This window comes from Hypanus sabinus, chromosome 10, assembly GCF_030144855.1.
Source record: "Hypanus sabinus isolate sHypSab1 chromosome 10, sHypSab1.hap1, whole genome shotgun sequence".
NCBI lineage: Eukaryota > Metazoa > Chordata > Chondrichthyes > Myliobatiformes > Dasyatidae > Hypanus > Hypanus sabinus.
This window is the reverse complement of record NC_082715.1, coordinates 109569510-109589807: the sequence shown is the minus strand read 5'-3', so window position 1 is coordinate 109589807 and position 20298 is coordinate 109569510. Positions and strand designations below refer to the sequence as shown.

The 20298-nt window shown below is 39.5% G+C and overlaps 1 protein-coding gene across 5 annotated transcripts in view; it reads left to right on the top strand.

The window, feature by feature from the left end:
• ppp2r5d (protein phosphatase 2, regulatory subunit B', delta) overlaps nt 1-20298 on the top strand; it is a 148284-nt gene that overhangs the window by 47476 nt on the left and 80510 nt on the right. For 4 of the 5 annotated variants that reach the window (XM_059982606.1, XM_059982603.1, XM_059982604.1 and 1 more), the window contains one exon: nt 16909-17086. In XM_059982606.1, the coding sequence (XP_059838589.1) occupies nt 16909-17086 (178 nt within the window). Of the gene's footprint in view, nt 1-12154; nt 12177-16908; nt 17087-20298 lie in introns of those variants that run through there. The other variant, XM_059982605.1, reaches the window with a different exon arrangement.

Sequence of the window (20298 nt, the reverse complement as noted above, 5' to 3'; positions counted from 1 at the left end):
GCCTGCTCTTGTACCTTATTAAAATTACCTACATGTCTTAGTTTCTCATTGCTAATGTGAAGATTTTGCTTGTTCTTCTGCAAACAGCCACAGTTTGTAAAGAAATTTTTGAAACTGGCCCCAAGATTGTCCCCTGCTTCTGATGTTGAATAATACTTGGTCTTTAGCACAGCAAGCACAGATTTCATGCAAATAAGCTCAATCATATTGTGAGAGTTTTTATTGCAGTTCAACAGATTTGCATGCTGTAATTCATCTTTCAGCCAAAACACTGGTGTTGATTTTTTCTTTTAATTGAGCTGTTGAAGTGTTGTCATTTCCACATGAATGTCATTTGAAAGATGGAACAAGGTTATTGCCTGCAAAAGGATGGATAATGTAATCATTGTGTAGTGTTTCCTTCATTGGGAAAGAAAACATCCTGCAAACTGCACCAAAAGAAGTCAGTGAATCCTGATTTGATTTCATATAATCTTATTTTCATTCCTTGTTTATTAATGGGCTCAGTTAAAAGTAGGAATGTATTGCCAGAACCAGTTTGTTCTTTTCTAGTTATCTCCTTGTCTCTTGAATGTTGATAATTGTACATATTGTCACAATAAGTAAACAGCAGACGCCATTTCATTGGCTGTTTACGTGTCTCTGGAACATCTGTGCAGTGAAGATGCAAACATCAGTAAGTTCTTTATTGACTACAGCTCAGCAGTCAATACTATCATCCCCACGAAACTATTCAATAAGCTCTAGTCCTTGATAATTCTTTGTACAGGTCGGCAAGATTTCCTCTACAATCAGCATTAGCAGTGGTATGCCACAAGGCTGTGTGCTTAGCCCCTGCTCTGCTTGCTTTATACTTATAACCTGTGAGGCTAAGTAGAGCTGCAGTGCTATATTCAAGTTTTCTAATGAAACCACAGTTGATGACCAAATCAAAGATTGTAATGAATCACCATATAGGAGGGAGATTATTGTGGTATCATTCAACAGATTTTCAATCTCGTATTCAGTGTTAGCAAAGCCAAAGAGTTGATTATTGACTACAGGAGGCAAAAAATGGAGGTCCGTGAGCCAGTGCTCATCAGATCAGAAGTGGAGAAAGCTCTGTCTTTAAATTCCTTGGCGTTATCATATCAGAGGATCTGCCTTGTGGCCAGCACACAAGTGGCAGTGCCTCTGCCTAGAAGTTTGCACAGATTTAGCGTATCATCTAAAACTTTGACAAACTTCTATAGATGCATAGTGGTGAGTATTCTAACCAGTGGCATCACAGAAATGCCAATGCTCAAGAATGGAAAAGCCTACAGAAAGTAGTGGATACAGCCCAGTGAGTGACATGAAAAGCCCTTGTTACCATTGCACATGTCTACAAGGTGTGCTGCCACAAGAAAGCAGCATCATCAAGGAACCCCACCATCAAGGCCATGCTCTCTTCTTGCTCCTGCCATCGGGAAGGAGGGACAGGAGCTGTAGGTCCCACGTCACCAGGCTGTGAAACACTTATTGCCTTTCAACCATCAGGCACCTCAATCAGTGTGGATAACTTCTCTCACCTCAATTCCAAGCCAATTCCACAACCTATGGACTCGCCTTCGAAGACTCCACAACTTGTGTTCTCAGTATAATTTATTTATTTGTTGTTATTTTGCATTTACACAGATTATTGTCTTTTTGCATATTGGCTTTTGTCCGTCTTTGAGAATCCTTCAATGATTCTGTTTTATTTATTCCACTGTGAATGCCTGCAAGAAAACAAATCTGGGGAGTATATGTTGACTTGTATGTACTTAAATATACTTTGAATTGATTACGCAGGTTAAAAAATGTACTTGTGAGATTTTTAAAGTCAGTTTATTGAAGTAACATATTTATAATTTAGACAAACTATTTAGTCCAATTGAGACTTAGTCCAAAGAGCGATCTTCTTACTTGTTCCCCACTAAGATTCCCGATAATCTATTCTCCCCACGTTGCCATCATTTCATGTTTATTGCCATATGCACAAGTTGGTTAGGTACAGATACAAGGAAAATCTTGTAGCAGCATCACATGCATGTAGATTCAGATAGTGCACAGAGCATGAATTATATAAGACAGTGTAGAAGACTGTACAAAACACTGCAAGAACAATTCAAAGTTCAAACTAAGTTTATTATTGAAGTACATGTCGCTGTGAATCACTCTGTGATTCATTTTCTTATGGGCATTCACAGTAAATACAAAGAAACACAACAGAATAAATGAAAAATTGCACGAAGACGGACAACCAAGGTGAAAAAGATAACAAATTGTGCAAATATGTAGAAGAAAATAAGTAAATTAATAAATTTTGAGGACATTACTTTTGGAGTCTTTGAAGGTGAGCCCATAGATGGTAGAATCAGTTCAGTGTAAGGGTGACTGGAGTTGCCCACTGTGGTTAAGGAGTTTGATGGTTGAAGGGTAATAACTGTTCCTGAACCTGGTTGTGTGGGACTCTTTGGCAGCAGCAAGAAGGGAGCATGGCCTGGGTGGAGGGAGACATTGATGACTAGTGCTCTCCTGTGATAGACTTGGCTGTATCACTACTTTTATAGGTTTTTCCATTCTAGGGCATTGATGTTCCCACAGCAGGCTGTGATACAACCAGACCCCATATAACCTCCATTGTGTGTCAATAGAAGTTCATCAAAGTTTTAGATGACATGCCAAATCTGAAAATGAAAGTAGAGGCTTTTGTAATGGCACTTGCGTGTTGGATCCAGAACAGATCCTCTCAAATGATAACACTGAATTTTAATTTACTGATGAAATTAGTGTTTGTGTTTGGTGGGTGTCCACACTTAAGAGGGCCGTTTTGTTTTGGGTGACATTGAGCTGGAGAGTTGTCACTGAAGAGATCACAATGTTCCAAGCACCTGCTTTGAGTGTCAAGGACCTTTTGTGGCTTATCCTAGAATAAGAATAAGTTCACAATAAATATTAAAGGATTAATTGATAATTTAGTAAATTGTTTAAAACTGGTCTGTTTTGAATCACGGTGCATGTTGTTGCATGAATGAAATCACTGGAGAGGTTTACTGGTAGATACAAAGCAGCTTCTTTATTTGACAAAACAAGGTACAGCAGGCATCATACCGAGATGCTTTCGGTGGAAAGGTCTGCTGGCCCAATGCGGGGCTCGATATTTATTTCCTAAACTCAAAGGACAATTCCATATTTACAAGAATAGATGATGCTTTCTTTTGACACTACAGTCGGCCCTCCTTATCCATGGGGAATTGGTTCTGGGACCCCTCGCGGTTACCAAAATTCGCGGATGCTCAAGTCCTTTATTAAACCTGTCTCAATCCGGTGGACCTTAGGACCCAGCGGAACCCCAGACTTTATTTAACCTGTCTCAGAGCAGTGGACATTAAGACCTTGTGCCAGAGCTCCGAATGCGCAGTGTTTCTGTTCACGAAAATAATCACGATCACAATTGAAAATAAAGTGGAAATAATAAAGCGATTGGAAAGAGGTGAAATGCCATTGGTCATTGGAAAAGCATTAGGCTAGTTCTGTCAATGATTGGAACAATTTTAAAGGATAAAGTGAGAAAGGCTCTGCCCAGATGAAAGCGACAATTATTACTAAGCAACGCAGTGGTTCAATTATTAGGTTTTGGGGTTTTGAGTTTTTGATCCTCCACATCAACCTAGCATGGTGGAGAGCGCACTAGGGAGCGATCTGTCCTGAGTCCTGAGAACTTCCATTCCCAAGCCTGGCACTGAAATACATGTTCTTAAGTGTTTTATATGCATAGAAAGGTAAAATATATACTAAGATAAACGTTTGACTAACTGATGCTAAATAATACTGGATGTACCTGTTCTGACTTAGTAAGAGAACTTCTGATTTTTTTTCGATTCTGATGCACGGTAACCCACGCACATCTTTGCGTATACTTCAAATCATCTCTAGATTAATTATAATGCCTAATATAATGTAACTGCTATGTAAAATGGTTGTTATACTGCATTGTTTAGGGAATAATGACAAGAAAAAAAAGTCTGCACCTGCTCGAACAAGTGCTGGTAGAGCACTTCCGGGTTTTCGCGATTTGCGGTTGGTTGAATTTGCACATGCGGAATCCGTGGATAAGGATGGCCAACTGTACCTACAAGCTTCATGCCTTCTGATTCATATCCATCCCACCGGCGCCAGCAGTGTCTGGACTGGGCTTTCAGGAATCCATTGTTCCAAACTGAATCCACAGTACATTTATTTGGTGTTTTACGTGCTTAACATAAAGGACAATTCCATATTTACAAAGACTAGGTAATGCTGTCTTTGAACCTACATGTAAACTTCACATCTTCTGGTTCACATTCATCCCACAGGTGCCACATCTGGACTGGGATTCACAGCTTTTAGGAAATGCATTGTTACGAATTAAATCCACAATACATTGTCAAGGAACTGAAGACTGGTGTCCACCAAAGCCATTTGCTAAATGTAAATGACCTAAACCCAATAATCACTCTAACAGTGCACACAGCTTAATTGGATTGGTGAACAAAATTGCTTCTAATATCAGTGTATCATTCTTAGCATTAAATTCATCCATCGTATTACCCTACTGGACTACAAGTAAACTGGTTTGAGGATGAAAGATATTGAAATGACATGTTTTTTTTACTTCAGATTTGCTGACAGAAGAGGATTTTTATTTTGACTCGACTGACAATGTTGCCAGGAACTGAACTAGGGAGAGCATCACTTTTGCTGAGAAAAGTGTCTTTATTTCTCCAGATGATCAGCTTTTCATCTCTGGCAATGTGACATTCAGCTTATGAGGATGGTTTTCATTTGTTAACTTTTAAAGCTTTTGATCTGAATTGAATTTATTATCACTGTGAATTTCTTCGGATTCACTGTAAATAAAATTACTAAAAATAATAAAGGTAGCATTTATGAACTATTAAGAAATGTGATGGAGAAGCTCTTACTAAAACATGGAGTATGGGTCTTCAGGCTCCTGTACCAACTCTTCACGCAGAAAAAAAGAAAAGGGCCTATTCCAGATAATAATGGTCCTTACTGATGGATACTGCCTTTTTGATGTATTGCCTATTTGAAGATGTCTTTGATGGGGCAGAGGGTTGTGCCCTAATTCTAATGGAATTAGCTGAGTCTGCAATCCTCTGCAGCTCTTGTAATGCTGGGAATTGGAGTTTTCATACCAGCTGTTGATGTAACCACTCAGAAAGTCCTTGGGTCTTTTCCCACCAGGTTGCTAAATTGTATTTTAATGGTTTGCTTAATATTGCACGTTTTGTAGTGAGGCCTAATAATTTTTCCATGATTTGAAATGAAATCAGCTTCCAATTATGCTTTATGAAACATTAAGCAAAATGCTAGAGAAACTCATTGGGTCAAGCAGCATTTGTGGAGGGCAACAAACAGTTGATGTTTAAGGTCAAGGGCCTTTATCCGAAACTTTGACTGTCCATTTCCCTCCACGTTTGCTGGCTCACCTGTTGCATTCCTCCAGCAATTTTTTTTTGCTCCAGATTCCAGCATTTTCAGTCTCTTGTGACTCCATGTTATTTTCAATTTTCAATGGAGATTCAATTTTCTTGTATTGCAGAAAACTCCTGTCCTTTGACAATAAATATCGATTTTTTTCTGCATTTAATTAGTTGAAAAATACTCCAAATTAATCAGCAAAATTGCACCAATAAATTGCTTGTTGCAACAAGAACAAGAGAAGTAAACTGTTGCTTATAGAAATAATGGCAAGACAATTTTTCTGTTTAAGAGCATGGAGTTGGCCATCTGGCTTGTCAAGCCTATTCTACCATTCAATAAAATCATAGCTGATCTCAGCCACCAAACTGCCTTTTCCCCATAATCTGTATTTTTGCTATGCAAAAATCTATCTAACTGTGTCTTAAATGTATTTAATGAGGTATCCTCTCCTGCTTCCCTGGACAGAGAATGCTACAGATTCACCACCTTCTTGGAAAAGCAATCCCTCCTCATCTCCATCTTAGATCTGTGAAATTCCTGCAAGTTCTTCTGAATTCCAGCAAGTATTGTCCCAGGAAATTTGATCTCTCTTCATAGACTAAAACACTCATCTCCATAATCAACCTGGTGAACCTACTCGGCACTGCCTCCAAAGCCAGTAGTCTTTTATCAAACAAGGAGACCAGAACTGCACATAGTGCCCTACGTGCACCCTTGTAGGTACCTGTACAATTCTAGCATAACCTCCCTGCTCTTTATTTCCTATCAACAAGCCAAATTTGGATTCAATTAGGCAGCTTGCCTTTAACATTCTGGATGAGCATACCTCGTCTGTCCTTGCTAAGCAATGTCTTCATAAAGTCCTCGTAGACAGCATCGACTGCCTTGCTGTCATCATTCTTGATGCATCTTCATGATCAAGTTAGTGAGCTTGGATTTCTTCTGCACAGAGCCATATTCCTGCCTTTACAATAATTTTCTCACCACTGATCTAAGGCTTAGATGCATTAGTCATATGAATTATCTCTGCTTATTTCAAACATAGCTACAACGTTAGTCTTGTCTTCAGGTACCTCATCTGTGTCAAAAAGAGGTACAGAAAGCCTGGAATCAATCTCATTAGGAGACCCAGTATTGCCCTTGGCACCCTTTAATAATGATGACGTCGACTCAGGCCTGAGAGGCCAGCACCAGGCATTTTCACGCCTTACAAGGCGCAAAACGAAAGACTGTGTGGCACGCCACTCCTCACACAGACATTTTTGTGGTTTTTTCTTTATTTTATGAGGTTGAGTTGCGAGCTCAACACTTAACCCAGTACGGATGGGAACAGCCCGACTAAATTGGAAACCAGGAACCTCCATTCCGGAGTCCGGCACTGATGTCATATGCCACCAGCTGAGCTCAACTCTTAAGTTTTAGCTTCTGGTTATAGTAATGCAATGTCTTAGGATGTTTGGAATGTGTATTAAGGAAAGATACAAGGAATGTTAATGCATTTATAAAATGGGTTTTCTTCAATATGGGATCTAGAAGTAACTGATGAAATTCCTCTCCCCTTTCCATTGAGACTTTGGGGATAGGGCAGTATAAACTTAAGTTAAAACCAGTCTTTGCTATAAAAGTGTGGTCTAGAGTAGCAGTGCCTTTAAATGGTTTTCATAGTTATTTAATTAGCAACATGTTCTTTATTTGGGAAAAGAAGGTCGGGGATGCTTTTGTGTGTTCTTCAGAAGTTGAGATGCCAGTTTGTTAACAACACCCTTGTAATGCCACAAGATAAGAAGAATGTGATTATGCTGGACAAGGTACAGAAGTGATTCACCAAAATTTTGTCTGAATTTTAGGACTAGTTATGGAGAGAGATTGGAGAGGCTGGGCTTGTTTTCCCTGGAGCAAGTAAAGCTGAGCTGATCTGATAGAGGTCATAAAATCACAGAATCAGGTCTGTTTGCTCTACCTTGTATGTGCTGAGCATGAAGTCACTTTCCTGTAAAGGGACAGGATGAATAGAACAGAATTCAGTTTAATATCATCAGTGTATGTTGTGAAATTTGTTAATTTTGCCACACCATTTAATTACAGTAAAAATATATATGTTGTATTTAGGTATGTATATATTATATATTCCATGTTGTCCAGTTTTGTTCATTTATACATGTATTTGTTTAAAATAGTTAAGTTAAAGTAAGTAGTGCAAAAACAAATTTTTAAGAAAGGTAGTGTTCGTGGGTTCGATACCCATTTAGGAATCGGATGGCAGAGGGAAAGAAGCTGTTCCTAACTCTCTGACTGAGTGTCTTCAGGCTCTTGTACCACCTCCCAATGGCAACAATGAGAGGGGAAATTTGATAGAGGTGTACAGTAATTGAGGATATCAGTAAGGTTAGTGAAAGCAGGCTCTTTTTCACTGAAGTTAGCTGAAACTGAAACTAGAGGTCATATGTTAAGTGATTTTTTTTAAATAATTTTTTTTATTGAAGTTCATCATCAAACATTTCCATAAGATGTATTTCAGACATTGTACATCTATATCATATATATCACAAATCTCCACAAAGTATTTATCTGAGGTATACACTTATAGAAAAGAGTGGAAAGAAAAAACAAGCAAAAGGAAAGAACTTATATACAAGTAGCAAGTGATATTTATTTTTAACAATAGATTCATTGATTTGTGAGAATAAAATCAGGCCTATGAGGCATTATGTAGTTAAACCACTTCCCAGTATGAATCAAATTTTTCCAGCTTGTGGTTAACAGATGCTGTTATCTTCTCCATTTTGTAAATGTCCATTGTAATTTCCATCCATGTATTTAAAGTTGGGCTCTCCTGTGATAACCATTTCCTAGTAAGAGTCTTTTTACCAGCCACCAACAATATATTCATTAAATATTTATCTCTTTTCAACCATTCTTGAGGTATATATCCAAAATATATGGTCTTAGTTTCTAAGGATATTTCACATTTAAAGATGTCTTGTAGGGCATTGTGTATCCCCCTCCAATAGTTTTTGATAACAGGGCTGTCCCAAGAAATAGGATAATGATTTGCATTTTGATTTCCACAATTTCCCCAGCAAACAGGGAGGTTACTATCATAATGGGATTTCTGAGAGGGTGTAATAAAATATCAAGTTTTTCCATCCAAACTCCCTTCATTTCTGTGAACTGGTACATTTCCATTGATATCTCCATATTGTTGTCCATTCTTCCTCAGATATAATGATCCCTCCTTCCTTCTCCCATTTTGTTTTAATGTATGAAGTCGAATGTGTTTAAAGATTTGACAACCCCTTCTACATGCTTGAAATGATTCTACTACCATTATCTGAATTATATGCTTTTCTAAAGAGCTCTATCAAGCATGTATTTGCCTTGGTTAAATTTTTAAGCTTCATATTAACATTGTCGCATCTGTAAATACCGATTTTTTTTTTTTTGTTTTTAAATCTTGTTTTTCTATTAAGTGTTTCTCTTTAAGCATTTCAAAGCTGAACAGTGTTCCTTCTTTCATTATGTTGCAAAGAACTGTTATTCCTTTAGCTGTCCAGTCCTTAAATCTAGCATCCAGTTTATTTGGTGTAAAATCTGAGTCATATGCACACCATTTAAGAATTGCAATATCTTCCTCTAGATTATGTTCTTTTATAGTAGTTTTTCATATTTTGAGTCAGTTTCACCCATGGGTTATCAATAGTATTTATGTACAGGTTGTTGCAGGTCGTTATCAGCCAAAATTGCTTGTATGGGGATGGGAAGTATCCACTCCTCAATGTTTTTCCATTGAGCGTCGTATGCTGAAAAGGCATTTGGTTCGGTTAATTGGAATTTCCTTTACAAAGTTTTATATAGATTTGGTTTCCAAGACACAGTTATTAAAACTATACAGATATTATATGACAATCCTACTGCTAGGATTAAAATCAATGGATATTTATCAAATAGTCTTACCCTAGAAAGGGGCACGAGACAGGGTTGTGCATGATCACCACTACTCTTCGCGTTATATCTGGAACCATCAGCTCAATACATCAGACAGAATGAAGATATCAGGGGAATTACTATTAAAGGGACAGAGCATAAATTGGCTTGTTATGTGGATGACATCTTGATCTATCTAGGGCAACCAACATACTCTTTGCCTAAATTGATGCAATCCTTTGAACAATATGGTCAATTATCAGGATATAAGATCAACATAGATAAAACCCAATTACTTTCATATTGCTATAGCCCATCAAGAGAAATTGAAATTTGATACCCCTGGGCATGGCACACAATCTTTCAAGTATTTGGGCACCATTATACCAAAAGATATGGCAAAATTATCAGAATGTAATTATCAGCCTTTATATAAAAAAATAAGGAAGATGTGGCAAGATGGAACCTGATTACTTTTCTCAGTCTCAATTCAAGGATTGAGTCTATTAAAATGCATGTACTGCCCAGACTATTATATCTCTTTCAGACCCTCCCAATAGAGATTAACCAAAATCAATTCAATGAATGGAACAAGATGCTATCAAGGTATATTTGGCAGAGTGAAAGGCTTAGAGTTCGTCTCAAAACTTTGCAGTTAGCAAAGGAAAAGGGGAGATGGGGCCTACCTTCTCTTAGAGATTATTATTTTGCAGCACAGTTGAGAGCTGTCATATGTTAACAGTGATTCTATGACTTCTCAACTTGTACTCCATTTCACAGCCTATGTAGACAGGGATGAAGAATGCCTTTAATGAAGAATGAGAGGCATAGATAGGTAGTTAGAGTTTCAGGAAACAGTTTGTGAATCCTTTCCAATTGCCTTATTTTCTTCATTAATCACCCATAAAATGTGATCTTGTCTTCATCTGAGTCACTATAATAGGCAAACACAATCTGCCTAACCTAATAATATACAAACAATTATACTTTGCTTGTCTTTATTGAACATACTGTTTAATCATTCACAGTGCAGGCTGGAAAAAAGTATGTGAACCCTTGTATTTAATAATTGGTTTAGCAGCAACAACCTCACAAGCATTTCCTGTAGTTGCTGATCAGACTTGCATAATAGCGAGGAAGAATTTTAGACCATTTTTCCATACAAAATTGTTTCAGTTCATCATTATTTCTGGGATACCTTGCATGAACAAATCCCCTTCAGGACATTCTACTCCCACCATTCTGTTGATTTACCCCTGTGTTTCAAATCATTGTCTTGTTGCGTCATCCAACTTCCATTAAGCTTCAGGTGACACACTGCTACCTTGAAATTCTCCTGCAAAGTGTTTTGATACAATTTTGAGTTCAGTGTTCCCTGAAGCTTACAAATTGTTCAGGCCCTGAAGCAGCAAAGCAACCTCAAACCATGATTATTCTTCCACCATACTCCAGAGTTGAGATGAGCTTTTGCTGTTGGTGTGCCATTGCCCTTTTTCTTCCAAATATAGCATTGTGCATTTCTGCCAAAAAGTTCAACTTTTTGTCTCATTTGTCCACAAAACAATGTGACAGAAGCATGGTAGAACATACAGGTGGTCTTCTGCAAACTTGAGATGTGCAGCAATGGTTTTTTTTGGAGAGCAGTGGTTTCCTCTGTGGCGTCCTTCTATGAACACCATTCTTGTTCTTTTTTTTCTCATTGTGGACACATGAACAGAGACTTCAGCAAGTTCTAGAGATTTCTGCAGGTCTTTTGCTATTACCCTTGGGTTCTTTTTCAGCTCCTTCCGCGTTGAATGTTGTGTTCTTGGTGTGATCTTTGCAGGACACCTACTCCTTTTGTAGAAGGCATTACCCCGCATATTTTTTGAACCTGGACTGTGATTGTTTAAATACTGTACTCAGTATTAATGAGAAGTACAATTGTTTGTGTGTTATTAGTTTAGGCAGATTGTGTTTGTCTATTATAGTGACTTTGAAGATCAGACCACATTTTATGAGTGACTAATACAGAAAACCAGGTAATTGCAAAGGGTTGACAAACTTTATTGCAACTGTAGTTCAGTTTCCTATGGTAGAACTATCAAAATGGATTTAAGGTGGAAAGTGGGAGTTTAAAAGATCTGAGGGAAAAGTCTTTAGTGTGGTTGATATCAGCTCTTTGCTGTCTGAGGTGGTGAAATCAGCTATCACTATATTTAAGAGGCATTTAGATAGGAATGTAAATAGGCAGACGAATGTCACTAGTGTAGATGAGCAAAAAAGCTGGCACGGACCCTGCAGTCTGAAGGGCCCATTTCCGTGTCAAATGGAAAGGCAGCTCCAGCTGACAAATTCCCAGCTAAGCTCATTTCCTTCCTGCTGAGTGAAACCTGAAAATAGCAAAATGGTAACAATCAATGTAGAGGAAATCCATGTGAATGTGGAAATCTGTTCCTCATTTCTGATTTATTGTAAAGATGCCAAATTGTTCCAGATATTATGCTCCTTGCATTTCCACTGGATTTTTATTCATTTGGTACTGCTAACAGAATTCTTGCCCTACCCATTTACAGGAAGAAGCTGCCAATTAACAAATGCACCTTTGCACATTGCCTTTATTTATTTGATTGAGCCAGCCAACTTGGTAGTCAAGTCAATTCATTGCCTGCTATTGCATCCTCTAGGGTTAAATGGGGCTCTGCACTTGTCCTAATGTTATTTATGTGCTCTTCACTGCACTATCACTCACAAGATTTGATGGCTTCAATTCAAGGCCAAAGGTAAATCCCATTGAAGCAAAGTAATTACTGTTTGAGGATGTATTGATGTTTGTTGCTCTTTCTGAGAATTACATACAACATTTACTGAATACCTCCGCTCCTGGGACACCTTTGTTTTTAATGTTACAGCACATAGTTACAATATTTAAAAGGCACGAGTGGAAAGGCATAAAAGGACAGGTCTTCATTGTGGGCAAATTGGATGAGCAGAGGTGGGCATCACAATTGCAATGGACAAGGTGTGCTTAAGTGGCCTGTTTCTGTGTTGTACGATCATATGATTAATTTCCAGAAAATCCAAATCATGATCAACCAAAAATAAAATTAAATGGCACCTGAAAAAGCCAACATCAAGTCCATCTATACAGGTAGTTCATCCAACTTATGAACAACTCATACTTAAGAACCGAGGAAGGAGAACGCCGTCTGCCATTTTAAGTCGGATCGCGGCACCTTCTGCCATTTCAAGTTGTTGCCAATGACACTGTGTTGAGTGTGTAACTTCATATTTGGCTTAAATTTTTATGAGCAATGTTCACCCTTATCTCCCCCCTCCCCTTTCCGGTTGGTCGGTGGCGCAGTGAGATCAACGCTGGGCTCGAGAACGGAGGTTCCCGAGTTCAATCCAGTGACAGACCGCTCCTGAGCGTGCTGGGTTGATCTTGAGCTCACAACTCGACCTTGTAAAAAAAACACACACACACTGCCACCTCCAGTTTAAATTCCCATGTGGAATATTAAGGAGGATCAAATACCCAAACCCAGCACAGCCCCCACTCATGTAACCTGTCTCAGTCAGGTGCACTTTAGGACCCAGGGAATTCAGTGCGGTGGTCCTTAGGACCTGGGAGAGGTCGAGGTCTGCCGTCCCCTCCCCCAAGCATTTCTGTTCCGTTGACAGGAAGTGATCACAATTGAAAATGAAAATAAAGTGGAAATAATAAAGTGTTCGGAAAGAGGCGAAACGTCATCAGTCATTGGAAAAGCATTAGGCTACAGTCGGTCAATGATCGGAACAGTTTTAAAAAATAAAAGAATAAAATGAGAATAATGGAGCATGTGAAAGGCCCTGCCCCATTGAAAGCTTCAATTATTACTAAGCAGTGCAGTGGTTTAATTATTGGAATAGATACGTTTCTTAAGTGTTTTATATGCATTGAAAGGTAAAATATATACTATAAAGACAACATTTGACTAACTAACGCTAAATAATACCGGATGCACTTGTTCCGACTTACGTACAAATCTGGCTTAAAGACAGACTCAGGAACGGAACTCGTTTGTACCCCGGGGACTGCCTGTACTTTGCTCAGATTGGACAGACACACAATGCCAGGTTTACACAGGTGTTGTTTTCTAGTCTTCCTTTTATTGTTGCCATATAATTTTTTAAAAAGCTATCTGCAAGGATGCCACTGTGCAATGTGTCGTAGGCAAAACAAAGTCACTAATGTGAAGTAGTCAACCAGCAGCACTAAGTTCTTATCTTTTTAAGTGGCACCTTGTCAAATATCCTTTGGACATCCAAACATGCATCCACAGGTTCCCCTCTATCTACTCCACTTGTTCCACCCTCGATTTAAACAAATTTATCTTCCTTATTTACTAAAACTTTCTTTAAGTTTCTCTGTGCCAGTGATTCAAATCTCATCTCTGAACTATTAGTTCCTACTTTAGTCATTTAGCCCTGTATGTGTTGGGTGTTGATACCTTGACTTGTTTTGCATAATGTACTCTTTTAAAAACAGCTTGTTTTTTAGGCTTATCGTGATCACACTGCCAAAATCCTCTAGAATCTGCATTTGTACATTCAATTTCAGGGGAGATGAAACATGTTGCAGCAAGATGGAGCCTTGTGCACAGTTCACTGGTTTGTTTGTCCACAATAGTCGGGCTTAGCAACTTTCATTCTTGTTGTTCTGGGCTTTGTTGGTTGGAAGAGAAAGTTGAGACTGATCCTTCAGACTGCTAGCCGTTGTTAACCAAATGCTCCTAAGAGAAACAAAGCAGGTAGTGAGGGAAGGAATGCCAAAGCTGGTAAATAAGCAAAAAGGGTAAGTGCTGCCTGGCCTGCTGAGTTCCTCCAGCATTTTGTACCTTATTGAGTTCTGGTCCTTCCTGGCCTCAACATCCAGCATGTCTTAATTTGCCAGTTCCACTTGCTGCAATAGGATCCCACCACCAATTATGTCTTTTTCCAGGTCAGGCAAAGATTTGTATGCACCTCTCTGATCTCATGTATTGTGTTTGGTGCTTCTGATGTGGCCATCTCTATATAGTGAGTCCAAGCATAGAATGGGTGACCATTTTGTGGAGCATTTGAGCTCCATCTACAATAGCCATCTAGAGCTCTTTTTGCAAGCCGATTAACTCTTTCCCATTTCTACACTAATCCAATGGTATGAGCACTCTTTTCCAATTTTGGGTCACACAGATGCTATGTCTTCCTTTTCCAATCCACCGTAAACACACTGTATGTTCTCTTTCCCTTTCTATACCTTCTCCAACCCCGCCGCCAACCCCCCCCCCCCCACCGTAAATGCAGTTATTACCCTCCACTGGTCCCATCTATTATCCATTTGAATGATCTTCTTTCTTGCTTTCCTTTCCTTCCTTGCAGTCCCCACTTTGTTCCACTTATCACCCTACAGAAACTCTGTAACCACCCCCCCAACCACCGAGCTCAATTAGTGCAGTTTCTTTTCCCTTGTCTCTTTTCACTTATCATCTACCAGTCTTCTGTCTCTAACCTTCCTCTCCCTCACCTGATTCCACTTGTCCTACCATTCTGTCTCACCTGTCTCACTTGTTTATACTGCTTTTCTTCCTTCTGCACTTTCAATCCTGATGAAGGATCTTGATCCAAACTGTTGATCATCCCTCTCCCTTCACAGGTACTGCTTGACATGCTGAGTTCCTCCAGCAGTTTGTGGTTTTTTCACTCCAGAATCCTGCATCTGCAGTGACTCGGGTCTCTGATCTCCAATATGTTAGATTCAGATTCATTTATTTATCACATACACCAAAGCATACAGTGAAACGTGTCACTTGTGTTAACAACTAACACAACCCAAGTACACTGCCTATAAAAAGTATTCACCCTGAACCCAGAAGTTTTCATGTTTTTGTTTGTTTTACAGCATTGAATCACCCTGGATTTTAATTTGGCTTTTTTTTTAAATAACCTGATCAACAGAAAAAATTTGTGTCAGAGTGAAAAAAGATTTCTGCAAAGTGGTCCAAATCCATTACAAATATAAAACAAAATAACAGATTGCACAAGTGTTCACTCCCTTAATAAGACATGCCAAATCATCACTGGTGCAGCCCATTGGTTTTAGAGTCACATAATTAGTTAAATGGAGATCACCTGTGCAGTCAAGGTATTTCAATTGATTGCAGTAAAAATACACCATGAAGACAAAATAACACTCCAAGCAACTCCATGAAAACGTTATCAAAAAGCACAAGTCAGGAGATGGATACAAGAAAATTTCCAAGTCACTGAATACCCCTTGGAGTACAGTTGAATCAATCATCAAGAAATGGGAAGAATATAGTACAGCGGTAAATCTGCCGAGAGCAGGTCATACTCAAGCTTGAGTGGCTGAGAAGGGAGAGTTTGTAAGCAACAACTGTTGTCTGGGTGCTTCACTGGTCACAGCTTTATGGGAGAGTGGCAAAGAGAAAGCCACTGTTGGGGGATGGGGGGGGGAGGGGCTCATGAAATCTCAGCTAGAGTTTGCCTGAAGGTGTGTGGGAGCCTCTGCAGTCTGCAAGAACTGCAACTTGGGAGAAATTTATTTTCCCGCTAGACATTGACCCCGAACATGAAGCCAAAGTTACATGGGAATGGCTTAAAAACAACAAAGTTGGCCTGGGGTGGCCAAGTCAGAGTTCTGACCTCAATCCAGTGGAGTATTTGTGGCTGGACTTGAAAAGGGCTGTTCATTCATGATCCCCATGCAATCCAACAGAGCTTAAAGTTTTATAAAGAAGAATGGGGGAACATTGCAGTGTTCAGATGTGCAAAGCTGCTGGAGAGCTATCCACAAAGACTCAAGGCTGTAATTGCTGCCAAAAGATGCATCTACTAAATACTGACTTGAAGGGGTGAATACTAGTACAATCAATTATTTTGGATTGAATAATTGTAATAAATTTATACTAATTTGTAGAAATTTGTTTTAACTTTGACAAGAAAAGGCTTTGTTCATCAGTCTCAAAAAAGCCAAATTAAATCTACTGTGATTCAATGTTGTAGAACAATAAAACGTGAAATCTTCCGAGGAGGGTGAATACTTTTTATAGGTACTGTATGTGGGTTACCTCCAGCACATGTTACCACACATTCCAACACCAACATAGCATGCCTGCAATGCTCAGCAGAACAGAACACTAAGTAACAAAACAACAGAAAAAACAAGGCCCATTCATCCTTCCTTCTCTCCCTCCATCCCACGCATGTGTACACAGTCCACTGACTTCAGGGCAGATAGCTTCCAGCCTTGACTGGACTCAAGGATTCGCAGACATTGGGAGCTCAACTTTCCTGGTGGAGCACAAAGACTGGGCTCCAGCCTTTGGGTCATGGATTCGAGATTTCTGATTGATCTTTTGTGGACACCCAAGTGGTAATTGGAACCTTCCTGGTTGAGGTGGGTGGGAACTTAAATATTCCAAAGACTTCTCACTGGGGACTAAACATGAAAATTTCTCTATTTTGGTATAGGTCCAGCAGCAGCCAGCTCCAAACAAGCGGCCCAGTAACAGTGCTCCTCCTCAAACTCAGCTCAACAAAATCAAGTACTCTGGAGGACCACAGATTGTAAAGAAAGAGAGACGCCAGAGTTCATCCCGCTTCAACCTGGCTAAGAATAGAGAGCTTCAGAAGCTGCCAGCACTTAAAGGTAAGACATGCCCCTTGAAGACATTGCTAAGATGATGTTTTCTTCCTGAATGAATCCAGCTGCAGATTTGGCTTATAACAACATCGAGCAATTATCTCTGGAATTCTCTGACCCACTGAGTTGTGGAGGTCAGATCACTGGAAATTTTTTTTAAAAAGAGGAAACGGATAAATTTTTGGAAGATCAGGCAACTGGGGGTTCTAGGGAGCTGACAGAGAAGAGGAGATGTGGTCTGGGGCAGATGATCATATTGAAAGACGGGGCGGGGCAAGATTGTGGGATCAGGCCTTCTATTTTGCTATGCTGTCCTCGTCAACTGTAGCTGCTGTAAATTCTTTTTCCCAGTGATATTATCTGACCCAATGATCCAGTCTAGAATGAATCATCTGGATCTTGGTATTCCCAGCCAATGCTTAACAATCTCCATAAACAGTCTGAATTGTTAAATATATCAAAGTATATCAATACTTGTCCAGTTGTACCCTCTATTTCCTCACTTGCAGATCCCAGTCAGTTCAGAATGGCAACAACATCTCCATAATCTCCATCGCACAGTAGCACCACAAGGCAGTGTGCTTAGCACCCTGCTGTGGTCGCTTTATACTTGTGACTGCATAGCTAAGTACAGCTCCAATGCCATATTTAAGTTTGCTAATGAGAGCACAGTCATTGGCCAGATCAAAGGTGTTGATGAATCAGCTCACAGGTGGGAGTTTGAAAATCTGGCTGAGTGGTACCACAAGAACAACTTCTCACTCAAAGTCAGCAAAACCAAGAAGCTGATGATTGACTTCAAGAGGAGGAAACTGAAGGTTCATGAGCCAGTTTTCATTGGGGATTAGAGATGGAGAGGGTCAACAACTTCAAATTCTGTGGTGTCATCGTTTCAAAGGACCTTGTCCTAGGTCCAGCACGTTAGTGCAATTATAGGTAAAGCACAGCAGCACCTCTACTACATTAGAAATCTGTAAAGATTTGGCATGACCTCTGAAACCTTGACAAAGTTCTATTGGTGGAGAATACATTGACTGGTTGTATCATAGCCTGGCATGGAAACACCAATGTGTTTGAATGGAAAATCCTATGAAAAGTTGTGGGTATAGTCCAGTCCATCATGGGTACAGGCCTCCCCAACTTTGAGCGCTGTACCAGACAGTCGTTAACCCCTCAACCATCAGGCTGTTGAACCATTCAGGTTTACGTCACTCAGCATCACTTTACCCCATCACTAAACTGTTCCCATAACATGTGGAATCATTTTCAAGGATTCTTCATCTCATATTTTTTTTGTTTATTTACTTATTATTATTTCTATTTTCTTTTGTAATTGCTGTTAATTGGCTTTTGCACATCGTCCTGCTGGGTGCAGTCTCTCATTGATTTATATTATGACCCCCAACAAAATGAATCTCATTGATGTAGATGTACTTTGATAATAAATTTACTTTGAACTTTGAAGTCAAGCTTTGTTCCCAAAAGTGGTGCTTGCATATAAACCTGAGCTACATTTGTTTTCTGATCTAGTCATGACTTTTCAGTTTGATAAAATAGATAATCTAGTTGCCTTAATAATCCTTTTCCACTGCCAACTGCATTGGCATGGAACAAAAGATAGAATAGGCCCTTGGAGCCATGGTGACTTTGTTGATCATGATGCCAGTTTAAATAATCCACTTCCATATTCCCCACCTGTTTGTGCCTTTCCAAGTGCCCGTTAAACATTGCTATCATATTTGCACCTACTTGCATTTACAAAAACAGATCTTTAAACTTTCCCCTCTCATCTTAAATACATGTTCTCTAATAACTGATATTTCTGTCTGTGCCTCTCATTTTATATATTTCTACCGGAGCATCCCTCAAGCTCCAACACTCCAGAGAAAGCAATCCGAGCTTATACAAACTGTCCTTGTACGTAATGCTCTAGGCAACACCTCAGTGAGCCTCTTCTGCACTCTATCCTAAGCAGTCACATCCTCTTTTTATAATGCAGCAGCCAAAAATGCAGACAATTTGTATGGGCTAACTAAAATTTTGTACAACTTGACTTGTACTTAACACCCTGATCAATGAAGGTAAGCATGCCTTATGCCCTCTGCCACACTATCTACTATTGGCTCTCTCCGCCTGCACTTCAAGATCCCTCTGTACATCAAGGCTCTTAAGGGCCTTCCCAATCACTATAAACATTCCTCTTGGATTTCATTTCCCAAAGTGCAACAGGTTCTGTATATACAAGAAGTCCCAGGTCTGATCCATATGGAAAAGCCATAGGTTGCAGGCCTCCTGTCAGAATTGCACCCCTCCACCACTATTGCAGTCTTCAATATAACATATAACCATATAACAATCACAGCACAGAAACAGGCCATCTCGGCCCTCCTAGTCCGTGCTGAACTCTTAATCTCACCTAGTCCCACCTACCCACACTCAGCCCATAACCCTCCACTCCTTTCCTGTCCATATACCTGTTCAATTTTACCTTAAATGACACAACTGAACTGGCCTCTACTACTTCTACAGGAAGCTCATTCCACACAGCTATCACTCTCTGAGTAAAGAAATACCCCCTCGTGTTTCCCTTAAACTTCTGCCCCCTAACTCTCAAATCATGTCCTCTCGTTTGAATCTCCCCTACTCTCAGTGGAAACAGCCTATTCACGTCAACTCTATCTATCCCTCTCAAAATTTTAAATACCTCAATCAAATCCCCCCCCTCAACCTTCTACGCTTCAATGAATAGAGACCTAACTTGTTCAACCTTTCTCGGTAACTTAAGTGCTGAAACCCAGGTAACATCCTAGTAAATTGTCTCTGCATTCTCTCTAATTTATTGATATCTTTCCTATAATTCGGTGACCAGAGCTGCACACAATATTCTAAATTTGGCCTTACCAATGCCTTGTACAATTTTAGCATTACATTCCAACTTCTGTACTCAATGCTTTGATTTATAAAGGCCAACATTCCAAAAGCCTTCTTCACCACCCTATCTACATGAGACTCCACCTTCAGGGAACTATGCACTGTTATTCCTAGATCTCTCTGTTCCTCTGCATTCCTCAATGCCCTACCATTTACCCTGTATGTTCTATTTGGATTATTCCTGCCAAAATGTAGAACCTCACACTTCTCAGCATTAAACTCCAATTTGGATTATTCCTGCCAAAATGTAGAACCTCACACTTCTCAGCATTAACCTTCTCAGCATT